The 12,382-nt window shown below is 41.3% G+C and overlaps 2 protein-coding genes across 2 annotated transcripts; one reads left to right on the plus strand and one right to left on the minus strand.

The window, feature by feature from the left end:
• Positions 1 to 198: 198 nt before the first annotated feature.
• Positions 199 to 12,171, minus strand: LOC120413848 (uncharacterized). The gene is made up of 6 exons (XM_052708780.1): positions 11,971 to 12,171; positions 9,017 to 11,912; positions 8,555 to 8,787; positions 7,772 to 8,455; positions 467 to 2,093; positions 199 to 405 (listed from the first exon to the last, which is right to left on the minus strand). The coding sequence occupies exons 1-6, from the start codon at positions 12,109 to 12,111 to the stop codon at positions 224 to 226; spliced, it is 5,763 nt and encodes a 1,920-aa protein (XP_052564740.1). The 5' UTR covers positions 12,112 to 12,171; the 3' UTR covers positions 199 to 223.
• On the plus strand, positions 7,380 to 8,978 carry LOC120413819 (uncharacterized). The gene is made up of 2 exons (XM_039574774.2): positions 7,380 to 8,484; positions 8,536 to 8,978. The coding sequence occupies exons 1-2, from the start codon at positions 7,499 to 7,501 to the stop codon at positions 8,846 to 8,848; spliced, it is 1,299 nt and encodes a 432-aa protein (XP_039430708.1). The 5' UTR covers positions 7,380 to 7,498; the 3' UTR covers positions 8,849 to 8,978.
• Positions 12,172 to 12,382: the final 211 nt, after the last annotated feature.

A 12,382-nucleotide genomic window follows, 5' to 3' on the forward strand; every position in this document is an offset into this window, starting at 1 on the left:
ACCAAATCAGCTTGCGTTCCTAACTATGGATCTTCAACTCGTTAGAAAGCCAAAGTAGTCAGGCTCTCTTGATTGGCTGTAAGCCTCAAAGCACCATAATGTAGCGTTTCCCAATTGCTAATTTGCATAGTTCTTGGAAAGAACTACATGCCTACGACGGAGACTTTCTTTACCGTTCTACCATAGACAAACACTCTCCAGTTAAAGTACCGGTTTTTGATCCTCAAACCGATGACGAGGGCGGCAATATGCTTACATTCGGAGTCTGTTGATTCAATGGGAAGAATTCTGCAGTAGATTCCGCACTACCTTCCGTCCGGTGCGTTACCATGTGCCTCCTGAGCGGTGCCTGCTGACTGAACGTGCGATTACAGGACGGAACTTCGCAGCGGTACGGCTTCTCGCCTGAAAATTAAAATTCTCGTTAGCATGGAAGCCCTTGACCTTGCTTCACTTCTTCAAAAACCTGTATGGGTAGCCTCGTGGTCCAGCTGGAACCGCTTCCGGATGAACGACTTCTCGCAGAAGCTACATTTGAACGGCTTAACGCCGGTGTGTTTGCACTCGTGCTCCAGCTTCAGCCGGTTGATCGTAAACTTCCGGTCGCAGAACGAGCACGCAAAGGGCTTGTTTCCGGTGTGATTCATCTCGTGCCGCTGGCGGTTCGTGTGGTTCGAAAAGGAGATTGAACAGTGCCGGCAGGGATACGGCTTTTCGCCCGTATGCTGGCGCATGTGATTGCGGAGGGCGTTCTTCGTTTTGCAGTACTTGGAGCAGGTTTCACACCGGAATGGGAGCGGTCCGTCCTGGTGGGTGTACTCGTGGGTGACGAGTTGGGCCTTCTGGTAGAACCGGGCTCCGCAGGTCGAACAAATGAACGGCTTATCGTTTGAGTGACTACGCTGGTGAACTTTAAGCGAGTTTTTGCTGGAAAAGTGCTTCTGGCAGATATCGCACGGGAAGGGCTTCTTTTCAGAGTGGTTAAGCTCGTGGAAGGACAAGACGTCCTTGGTGCGGAACTTGAGACCACACGTGGCACATTGATGGTTCAGGGGTTGCGAGTTCCGTCGACGATGCCGCCTAAGCAACTGTTCCGAGGCAAACTTTTTAAAGCAAACCGGACATTCGATCGGTTTCAGCGTTGAGTCTTCCAGCTCGTACGCTTGCTTGTTGATCCGATGAGCCTCGTGGCCATGCTCGATGAGCAACTGCTCGGAAGTAAACGACTTGGAGCAATTCTGAACGCAACAAAAAATCTCGCCAAATTCTTGCTTCATTTTCTCCTCGATTTTCTGCGGATGCCGTTGGGCATGCATTCGCCGTCCAGCGGCGTTCATGAACCGAACGTTGCACTGCACACATTCGTACAGCTTGGTTAGCGCGCTAACCTTGGCCACGTGCCGTTTCAGCGCTGACTCTTTCTTAAATTTCCGCTTGCAGATCTCGCAATAAATGCAATCACTCCGTTTAACGGCGTGCCGTTTGTGAACTTCCACGTGTAGCTCGAGCGCGGCCACGCTGTCAAAGTGCTTGTAGCAGCTGCAACACACGTAGCTACCTTCCGGCAGGGCAACCTCCTCGAACATTGACAGCGTTTTGACGTCCAGCTCGTCGTCAGAATCGCTCTCCACTTGCTTACTTTTCCGTGTGACCTTAATCACAGTAAACTCCTCGTCATCGGAACTCGACGCTTTCACTCGACGCCGCCGCTTCAACGGCCTATCATCTTCCGAATCCGACTCGGATTGCCCCAAGTTGAAGCCTTCCCGATCATCGTCATCCTCCCCCATCGATTCCGTCTTGACGACCACCACCTCAAAGTCGCCTCCGCCAGACGCACCGACCTGCCTCAGCTTGCGGTCGGATTCGCGCGCCCGCTCTCGGAACGTCGCAACCTGCTGGACGTCACGCACGCACGGCGCGCAAATCTGACCGGGCAGGCCGTCGTCCTCGGTGGCGAGCTCGAGCGAACAGCTTGCGGCGACCGTTTCCGCGAGGTGGGCGCCGTCGGTTTGGGAGAAGATTGACTGGAGGGGGCGGTCCTCGTCGCCCTGCATGCAGATCCGGCAGATCTTCATGGTTGTGACGGGTGTTTACTTCACCGTCCTATCATTTGAGTTTGTTCAGTTCGAAGTACAGAATTGGAATAACACTTTATTTTGTTTTCACCTCCAGTTTTCACAGTAAGATTCACGTTAAATTTTATAATTTTAAAATCATTTAGATTTTTTCGAAATTTTATTCCTACTCGTTTTGTTTGACAACAACGCAATTTTGACAACCAGTCAAACACGTTGGTTGCAAACTGCACAGATTTCATTCAAAGAGGCGTACACTGTTGGAAAAAGCAGCTCTGTTTGATCGTGCATGTTTTGGTTTCGCATCGGCAACTTTCATTCACGGAAAACCGGCATTAGTCTTTAAAGACTTATTTTTAGCCTTTTTTGAAGTTCGGTCAGTATTGTCAGAAAAAGGCCTAAAAATTAGTCTTTTTTTGGGCCTAAATTTTAGGCTTTTTTTAGAACTTAGTGCAAAACTTAGAAAAAGACTAAATTTAAGGCTTTTCTGTACTATAAACTTTGGTTCACGATTTGACATGTCAAATCAGAAAAAGTTGAAAGTTGCCGGTGGTGGTTGCTGTTCGTCGGACGGGGAAGGATTTTGGCCAGTTTGCAGGTAAGTTTTTGTGTTTTTCCTGCCGGAAGGTTCGGCAGGAGTGAGTAAGCGGCCGAACGATAATGTCTGCTGTTTACCGGGTTCCCAAATTCCGGTCCTCGGTACGGTGGAGGAGGACGGGATGGCGTGAATTAAGCCGTGTTATTTGCGGATGGAGGAGGGAAGGAACTTTTTTTTTGTGGACGGCGTTGTGTTTCTAAGTGCTGGAGGAAGTTTTGAGTGCGACAACAGAGGACAGAAAATCTCGGAATCAATCCGCCGGGGATTGAATTCCAAAGTGGAAGCGAAAAAAGACAACGAGGCGGGAGTGGACAACCGATGGTGACGGTGAAAATGATGGTGGTGGTGGTTGTGTTTGTGAATGAGTGTGTATGAGTGGTGTGTGTGTGTGTTCAAAAATGTAATAATTTAAAAATTCAATCAAAAATTCAGAAATTCAACAATTTAAAAAATCAAAAATTTTAAAATTCAAAAATATCAAAATTCAAAAATTTAAATTTCAGAAATTAAAAAATTCAAAAATTCAAAAATTCAAAAATCCAAAAATTCAAAAATCCAAAAATTCAAAAATTTAAAAATTCAAAAATTCAAAAATTTGAAAATTCAAAAATTTAAAAATTCAACAATTTGAAAAATCAAAAATTTTAAAATTCAAAAATTTCAAAATTAAATCTCAGAAATTAAAAATTTCAAAAATTCAAAAATTCAAAAATTCAAAAATCCAAAAATTCAAATATCTATAAATTCAAAAATTCAAAAATTCAAAAATTCAACAATTCAACAATTCAAAAATTCAAAAATTCAAAAATTCAAAAATTCAAAAATTCAAAAATTCAAAAATTCAAAAATTCAAAAATTCAAAAATTCAAAAATTCAAAAATTCAAAAATTCAAAAATTCAAAAATTCAAAAATTCAAAAATTCAAAAATTCAAAAATTCAAAAATTCAAAAATTCAAAAATTCAAAAATTCAAAAATTCAAAAATTCAAATTTCAAAAATTCAAAAATTCAAAAATTCAAAAATTCAAAAATTCAAAAATTCAAAAATTCAAAAATTCAAAAATTCAAAAATTCAAAAATTCAAAAATTCAAAAATTCAAAAATTCAAAAATTCAAAAATTCAAAAATTCAAAAATTCAAAAATTCAAAAATTCAAAAATTCAAAAATTCAAAAATTTAAAAATTTAAAAATTCAAAAATTTAAAAATTCAAAAATTCAAAAATTCAAAAATTCAAAAATTCAAAAATTCAAAAATTCAAAAATTCAAAAATTCAAAAATTCAAAAATTCAAAAATTCAAAAATTCAAAAATTCAAAAATTCAAAAATTCAAAAATTCAAAAATTCAAAAATTCAAAATTCAAAAATTCAAAAATTCAAAAATTCAAAAATTCAAAAATTTAAAAATTCAAAAATTCAAAAATTCAAAAATTCAAAAATTCAAAAATTCAAAAATTCAAAAATTCAAAAATTCAAAAATTCAAAAATTCAAAAATTTAAAAATTCAAAAATTCAAAAATTCAAAAATTCAAAAATTCAAAAATTCAAAAATTCAAAAATTCAAAAATTCAAAAATTCAAAAATTCAAAAATTCAAAAATTCAAAAATTCAAAAATTCAAAAATTCAAAAATTCAAAAATTCAAAAATTCAAAAATTCAAAAATTCAAAAATTCAAAAATTCAAAAATTCAAAAATTCAAAAATTCAAAAATTCAAAAATTCAAAAATTCAAAAATTCAAAAATTCGAAAATTCGAAAATTCAAAAATTCAAAAATTCAAAAATTCAAAAATACAAAAATTTAAAAAGCTAAAAAAAACGAAAATTTAAAAATAAAAAGCTAAAAAATTCTTAAATTCTTAAATTCTTAAATTCTTAAATTCTTAAATTCTTAAATTCTTAAATTCTTAAATTCTTAAATTCTTAAATTCTTAAATTCTTAAATTCTTAAATTCTTAAATTCTTAAATTCTTAAATTCTTAAATTCTTAAATTCTTAAATTCTTAAATTCTTAAATTCTTAAATTCTTAAATTCTTAAATTCTTAAATTCTTAAATTCTTAAATTCTTAAATTCTTAAATTCTTAAATTCTTAAATTCTTAAATTCTTAAATTCTTAAATTCTTAAATTCTTAAATTCTTAAATTCTTAAATTCTTAAATTCTTAAATTCTTAAATTCTTAAATTCTTAAATTCTTAAATTCTTAAATTCTTAAATTCTTAAATTCTTAAATTCTTAAATTCTTAAATTCTTAAATTCTTAAATTCTTAAATTCTTAAATTCTTAAATTCTTAAATTCTTAAATTCTTAAATTCTTAAATTCTTAAATTCTTAAATTCTTAAATTCTTAAATTCTTAAATTCTTAAATTCTTAAATTCTTAAATTCTTAAATTCTTAAATTCTTAAATTCTTAAATTCTTAAATTCTTAAATTCTTAAATTCTTAAATTCTTAAATTCTTAAATTCTTAAATTCTTAAATTCTTAAATTCTTAAATTCTTAAATTCTTAAATTCTTAAATTCTTAAATTCTTAAATTCTTAAATTCTTAAATTCTTTAATTCTTTAATTCTTTAATTCTTTAATTCTTTAATTCTTTAATTCTTAAATTCTTAAATTCTTAAATTCTTAAATTCTTAAATTCTTAAATTCTTTAATTCTTTAATTCTTTAATTCTTTAATTCTTTAATTCTTTAATTCTTTAATTCTTTAATTCTTTAATTCTTTAATTCTTTAATTCTTTAATTCTTTAATTCTTTAATTCTTTAATTCTTTAATTCTTTAATTCTTTAATTCTTTAATTCTTTAATTCTTGAATTCTTGAATTCTTGAATTCTTGAATTCTTGAATTCTTGAATTCTTGAATTCTTGAATTCTTGAATTCTTGAATTCTTGAATTCTTGAATTCTTGAATTCTTGAATTCTTGAATTCTTGAATTCTTGAATTCTTGAATTCTTGAATTCTTAAATTCTTAAATTCTTAAATTCTTGAATTTTTTAATTCTTAAATTCTTTAATTTTGAAATTCTTAAATTCTTAAATTCTTAAATTCTTGAATTCTTGAATTCTTGAATTCTTGAATTCTTGAATTCTTGAATTCTTGAATTCTTGAATTCTTGAATTCTTGAATTCTTGAATTCTTGAATTCTTGAATTCTTGAATTCTTGAATTCTTGAATTCTTGAATTCTTTAATTCTTGAATTCTTGAATTCTTTAATTCTTGAATTCTTGAATTCTTGAATTCTTGAATTCTTGAATTCTTAAATTCTTAAATTCTTAAATTCTTTAATTCTTAAATTCTTAAATTCTTAAATTCTTTAATTTTGAAATTCTTAAATTCTTTAAGTCAGATCTTCGAAAAATTGAACTTGTCAAACTACGCCAATCTAGTTCTGAGCTAAACTGTTAAATGAAATAACACAATTTAAAAAAAACTATCAAACTCTCACAACTCATCTTCAAAATATTGATTTTTTTATTTTCAGGTTAAAGCTGTACTCATCCGTGAATCTGTCGTATTCCGAAATTACCGAATCTCCGAATAAAAACATTTTTTTATAAAAATTTAGATAATATGTAACAATATTTTATTTTCTACCGTTTATTCCTGCCATTTTGATCCCCTAGGCTTTTTAGGCCTAAAAATAAGTCTTAATCAAGTTCCGCCATCTTGGATTATGTCCGCTTTGACCCCTCCCATTTCCTGCAAAAGCCTAGAAATTAGTCTTTTAAACCTATAGATAAGTCTTTTTAGGCCTAAAAATAAGTCTTAATCAAGTTCCGCCATCTTGGATTATGTCTGCTTTGACCTTTCCCATTCCCTGCAAAAGCCTAAAAGTTAGTCTTTTAAACCTTTAAGTAAGTCTTTTTAGACCTAAAAATAAGTCTGAATCAAGTTCCGCCATCTTGGATTGTGTCCGCTTTGACCCCTCCCATTCCCTGCAAAAGCCTAAAAATTAGTCTTTTATACCTTTAAATAAGTCTTTTAAGCCCTAAAAATAAGTCTTAATCAAGTTCCGCCATCTTGGATTATGTCCGCTTTGATCCCCTCCCATTCCCTGCAAAAGCCTAAAATTTAGTCTTTTAAACCTATAAATTAGTCTTTTTAGGCCTAAAAATAAGTCTTAATCAAGTTCCGCCATCTTGGATTGTGTCCGCTTTGACCCCTCCCATTCCCTGCAAAAGCCTAAAAATTAGTCTTTTAAACCTTTAAATAAGTCTTTTTAGGCCTAAAAATAAGTCTTAATCAAGTTCCGCCATCTTGGATTGTGTCCGCTTTGACCCCTCCCATTCCCTGCAAAAGCCTAAAATTTAGTCTTTTAAACCTATAAATTAGTCTTTTTAGGCCTAAAAATAAGTCTTAATCAAGTTCCGCCATCTTGGATTATGTCCGCTTTGATCCCCTCCCATTTCCTGCAAAAGCCTAAAAATTAGTCTTTTAAACCTTTAAATAAGTCTTTTAAGCCCTAAAAATAAGTCTTAATCAAGTTCCGCCATCTTGGATTATGTCCGCTCTGATCCCCTCGCATTCTCGAAAAAGACTAAAATTTAGGCTTTTTGACGATAACATTAAGCCTAAAATTTAGCCTTTTTCGTACTAAAACGAAACTAGTCTTTTTAAGACTAACCCATCATTAGGCTTAAAAAGACTTAACACGGTTAGGTTCGATAAAGCCTAATTTTAAGTCTTAAAAGACTAATGTCGGCTTTGCGTGTTAGTCATCAAAGCAAACAAGCTGAAGTCGGTGCGATTTTTGCCACATCAAAGTTTTTCCGAGAATGCAATTTTAAGAACTCTAAAATTTTACAAAAAATAATTATAAACATGACTACGACTGTAACCAGCAAGCAAGTCCTAAACCAGCTGATTACGAGTCTGCCCTGCGCGCTCTGCCGGAACCATCCGCCGGTCAACGTGCACATCTGCCCGCACTGCTCGGAACTGTTCTGCTTCCGGTGCATCCAGGACTGGATCCGTCAAAGCCGGAACCGGTGCGCCAAGTGCAACGGGACGCTGCCCGCGAGCATGCTGATCAAGCTGCGCTGTCTCGACATCGGAACGGACAGGGTGGACGAGCTGGGCGCGGATTTGGCCAACTTGAACATTGGTGCGGGGAGTTCCGGGTTGATTGTGGCACCGCCGGCTGCGGCGCCGGTCGATTGCCATCGGACTGAAACGCGACACGTTGAGGTGGGTAGGACGGAGCCTGTTTTGGGGGTACCGCGAGCGGTTGAGGGAACCTTTACGCTGCGGAACGTCCACGGGTGTCGGTTGGCCTGGGTTTGCTCGGAACATGTCGTGGACGAGTTGGGCTTCAAGTGGCGGCTGAGGATTAAGGTTGGGAAGGGTCGGGAGCAACAGTTGGGCGCGTTCGTGGAGTTGCTGTACGGCGAGGAAGGGTTCTACGAGGTTCTGCTGGAGTTGCAGAACGTTGCTCCGTTGGCGTTCCTGGTGCGGGACCGGATTGGCCACGATGCATACGTGGGCGTGCCGAACTTTTTGGACAAGCGAACGCTGCCGCCGGGAAGGTTTGACCTGCGCTTCCGGTACACAATCCGTCCAGCGGATTTCAAAGCTAAAGTTCAGATTCAACAGCGATTGCTCAACAAACGAACCAGTCGAACGCAACGGCTTAAGGGCAACGGCGACTGCTTCAATTATCACATTGATAACTATTCTGTCACGGATTTGGAGAACCCCGACTACCAGCAGTACACGGACCAGTTCGGTTCCGTTTGGAAGATTGGCATCCACGGCAATCACGAATTTGCAGACTTTGAGCTGGTGCTCGTGAGCGGAATTCCCGGAATGTAAGTCCATGTTCTCAAGCTCGTATACCCTCAATTAATCCTTTTTGAAAGCTTCCAGCTTGAAGCCGACCTCGGCCACCCGGACGGTGGCTGCGAGAAGCACACCGCCTTCGAGCGGAACGTCCAGCTCAATCAGCGCAACTTTTTCAACTTTCACATCCGGTGGAACCAGCTGGCGGAGTACGGGTACGCCCACGGGCATGAGGACGTGGTCAAGGTGCGGTTTGTCGTGAGTCCGCTGCAGGTCGACCTGAAGCAGGTGGTGAAAGCTACCAGGGCCAATAACGACGGCGAAAGTGACGGCTTCAGCGATGAGGACACACCAAGCGAGTACTACTACTATTCGTCGTCTTCGTCCGATTGAAGAGGGGGAGACTTTTCGGTTTGTTCTGTGCCAAAAATGAAATGTGATGTTTTTTCGAATGTTTTTATATGTAACCGACTAATTTAAGCATACAATTCGAGTTTAAACAATGGCGTCTATGTGAAATGTCCCAATCTGAACAAGGGCGTCTGTGTCAAGTGTCCTAGCAGGTGTGTTTCTTCAGCAGAGCCGAATCGATGAAGCCTTTGCCACACTTTAAGCACACAAAGGGCCGCTCTCCGGTGTGCTTTCGAACGTGAATCGTAAGCTGCCGTTTGCGGACAAAGGAAGCCGTGCAGTGGTCACACTGGTGGGGTCTCTCGCCCGTGTGGCTGGCCATTTCGTGCCGTCTCCGGTCACAGATGCTGGCGTATCGCTTTTGACAGCCCTCGGAGCGGCACTCGAAGGGTTTCTCTTTGGTGTGCGAACGCTCGTGCTGGTTCAGCGCTTCGCGGGTCTTGGACTTGTGCGGACAGTAGCTGCAGCAGAAGGTGGCCTCGGCGTGCCGGTGCCGGATGTGACGCTTGAGGTTCTCGCTGCGGGCAAACTTTTCTCCGCATTCGATGCACTGGTACTGCTTGGGGGCGTGGCACTTCATGTGCGAGTTCAGGATGGTCGTCGAGGAGAAGCGTTTGTCGCAGACGGTGCACGGGTAGGGACGCGCACCGGTGTGACGGAGTTCGTGGGTGGCGAGGGCGGCTTTGCTTGGTTTGGCGAGGCCACAAACGGAGCAGACGTAACTTTTGAGCGGTCGCTGGTTGCCACTTTGGTGCTGCTTGAGCAGGGTTAGCGTTCGGAAGTGCAGGTGACAACAGTCGCACTGAAGTCGGTTCCCCGTTTGCTGATCAACCGCGTCCAAGTTGCGGGCCTTTTGCGCTAGATGAAGTTCGTCAACGTGGTCAAACAACTTCTGGTGGTCGTGGAACGGAAGATGACAACCTTCGAAGCAGCAGTACCGAATAACTCCGGCCTTCTTGTAGCCAATCTCGATATTCTTCACCTCAATCGCCGGGAACGCCTCGTTGTGGATCGAACTGTACAGATGCTTCAACATCCGAGGTTCGTTGGCCGTTTCAAAGTCACACAGCTTACAGTAGTACCGCACCGTTGATCCGTTCTTTTTCTGGTGAATCAGCACGTCTGAACGGTTATAACAACGCTTGCCGCAGATTCTACAACTATGCGTCCGCTTCGTACTCTCCTTGGCCGGATCTCGCGGGTGCACCGCCCGGGAATGTTCCTCCAGCGCATCCTCGCCGTCAAAGTACTGACCACAGCCGCAGCACCGTGCGCCCGGTAGACTGGCCGCATAGTACCGATCGCTGACGTCCTCCCGGATCAGGTTGAAGAACTTGGCGTGCTGATCGTTGTGCAGCATGTGATTCTTCAGCCGGGACTCGGAATCGATCACGAAATCGCACAACCGACACTGGTAGAACTGGCGCTGTTCGCGAATTCGCTTATGGACCACGTAGACCAGAGCCAGGTCGAAGCTCTTCAAGCAGAACTCGCACTGGTACTTGATCGGTTTGCTGGAACAGGCCGCTTCCGCCAGCGCTTCCTGCCGGTGGACCTGCGTATGCTCGTGAAGTTCCTCAACCGAATCGAAAAACTGCAAACAGTTGCAGCAACGCTCCTTCAAGATCTCCACCACGTTGTACCCGTCCAGCTCCTCAACCGTCCGTAGCAGATTCCACGGCACCCGCCCCATCTCCTTGCGCTGCTTGCTCGAGTTGTATTTGCTGTACTTGCCCGTTACTTCCCGATCATCATCGTCCTCATCATCATCATCTTCCTCGCCATCGCTAATCTCCTGAACCTGGCCCACCTCTTCCAGCGGTTCCTCGATAAACTCCACGTCCTGCATGCTGACATCTCCGGCGTCCTCACCATCGTTCACCATCCCGTGCTCCTTCAACGCATGCTTCCGGTAGGTCGTCTCCCCCCGGAAGATACCCTCGCAAATTCGACAAACCACGCGCCGCTTCTTTGGCCCATTTTTGTGAATCATCAACGACGCCCGCTTCTCGAATCTCCGATAGCAAATGTTGCACTCGTACGGCCGGTCTCCATCCTCCTCCCTTCGCTCCGGCAGATGCTGCTCGCGCGAGTGCTGTTCGAAATCCTCTCGCAGCTCGAAACTGGCCAAACATCCGCAGCACCGCCAACAGGTAAACTCTACCAGGTCGAACCCAAACTCGGTGCGCGTCAGCTCGTACTGACTCGGATCGAACGCTGCCAGCGTCAACGCCGCACCGTGTTCCTCGTCTCCATCTTCTTCACTCTCACCCTCCATCTCCGTAATTCCATGAACCCGCTCCAAATGACCCTCGATTTGCCGCTGACTGTGCACCAGCAGGTCACACTCCCGACAGTGGAACCAGTCCGTGTCGATCTGGTCGCGATGATCCCCAACCGCACGCTTGCTCGTAAACTGCCGGAAGCAAACCGGACACTCGTGGGGAAAGTTTCGCTTCGCAGGCTTCTGATTGTGCGCCTTATGCACCGCCTGACCATGCTCCAGCAGTTCCGTTTTGTTCGGAAACCGCCTCGAACAACCGCAGCATCGCGCCACGATAAATTTAATCCGGTCGTAGTGTTCCCCCTGGTAGACAATCTCGTAATCCGACTCGTCGTAGCTGTTCAGGTACATCACATCCGATTGCTTAACCTGCTCGTCCGGTTGCTCCTCCGCCGTTAAAATGTCAATCGTTTGGTCGTCTCCCTCCTCTTCAACTTCGTCCACACTCTCCACGATGAACTTCAACTCGTTTTCCTCCTCCTCCTCGGCCTCACAGACGACCTCTTCCGGTTCCGACTCAATCTCGAGCGTTTCAATTTCCAGCTTGAACATCCCTGTGGGTTCCTCTAAATGAGGGGGTGGTTTCGCAACTTTCGGCACAGTTTCAACCTCAACCTCCTTCGGAGCGGGAGTAGCAACCGGAAGTTCACCCCGCAGCAGCTGGTCCGATTCGAGACATTGGCGGCGTAGCAGGTGTGCGCTCCGAAGTCGCTCCAGACACGCGAGGCACACATTCTGGGGTAGGTTACGGTCCGCTGTGACCTGAAAAATCGTTCGTTGACAAATTTTAAAATTTTACTATGGGACCAAGAAGCCTTACCTGAATTCCCGTCAGCTCGAGAAACATGGTGGCGACTGAGACGCCTTCCTGCACCAGCTGCACCGTGATAAGATCGTCGTTGTCCGGAGCGCGACAAACGCGGCACATCTTGGGCCGTCGCGGACCGCCGGGTTGGTCCATTTCTGCGAAGCGCTTTTCTTCAGGATTTTTTGATTTTGAGGGTGCATCAGCTTGTGTTTTGTTTTTGGCAACCGTTGACAGTTCGAGGTTACACGCTAACACGAAAGTTACTCATAAAAATTGAAATATGTCTAGAATGCACGCTCATTTTAAATGTTTGAGTTATTTATAGGTTATTTTTTTTTGAGTGTACGTATTTTTTTAAATTTGGTTACACGTCAAAATGAAGTCGAAAAAAAAATTGTCAATTCGACGGTAACATTTCAAAAGG

Source organism: Culex pipiens, chromosome 2 (genome assembly GCF_016801865.2).
Source record: "Culex pipiens pallens isolate TS chromosome 2, TS_CPP_V2, whole genome shotgun sequence".
Lineage (NCBI taxonomy): Eukaryota > Metazoa > Arthropoda > Insecta > Diptera > Culicidae > Culex > Culex pipiens.

What these genes read in the sequence shown, in the direction of transcription:
- LOC120413819 (XM_039574774.2), top strand. Translation starts at nt 7,499, where the DNA reads ATGACTACGACTGTAACCAGCAAGCAAGTCCTAAACCAGCTGATTACG. An exon ending in GTGAGCGGAATTCCCGGAAT is followed by an intron (nt 8,485 to 8,535) that starts GTAAGTCCATGT and finishes CCTTTTTGAAAG; the next exon opens with CTTCCAGCTTGAAGCCGACC.
- LOC120413848 (XM_052708780.1), bottom strand. Translation starts at nt 12,111, where the DNA reads ATGGACCAACCCGGCGGTCCGCGACGGCCCAAGATGTGCCGCGTTTGT. An exon ending in CTCCCCGCACCAATGTTCAA is followed by an intron (nt 2,094 to 7,771) that starts GTTGGCCAAATC and finishes ACGGTGAAGTAA; the next exon opens with ACACCCGTCACAACCATGAA. An exon ending in CCACGAGGCTACCCATACAG is followed by an intron (nt 406 to 466) that starts GTTTTTGAAGAA and finishes TTTAATTTTCAG; the next exon opens with GCGAGAAGCCGTACCGCTGC.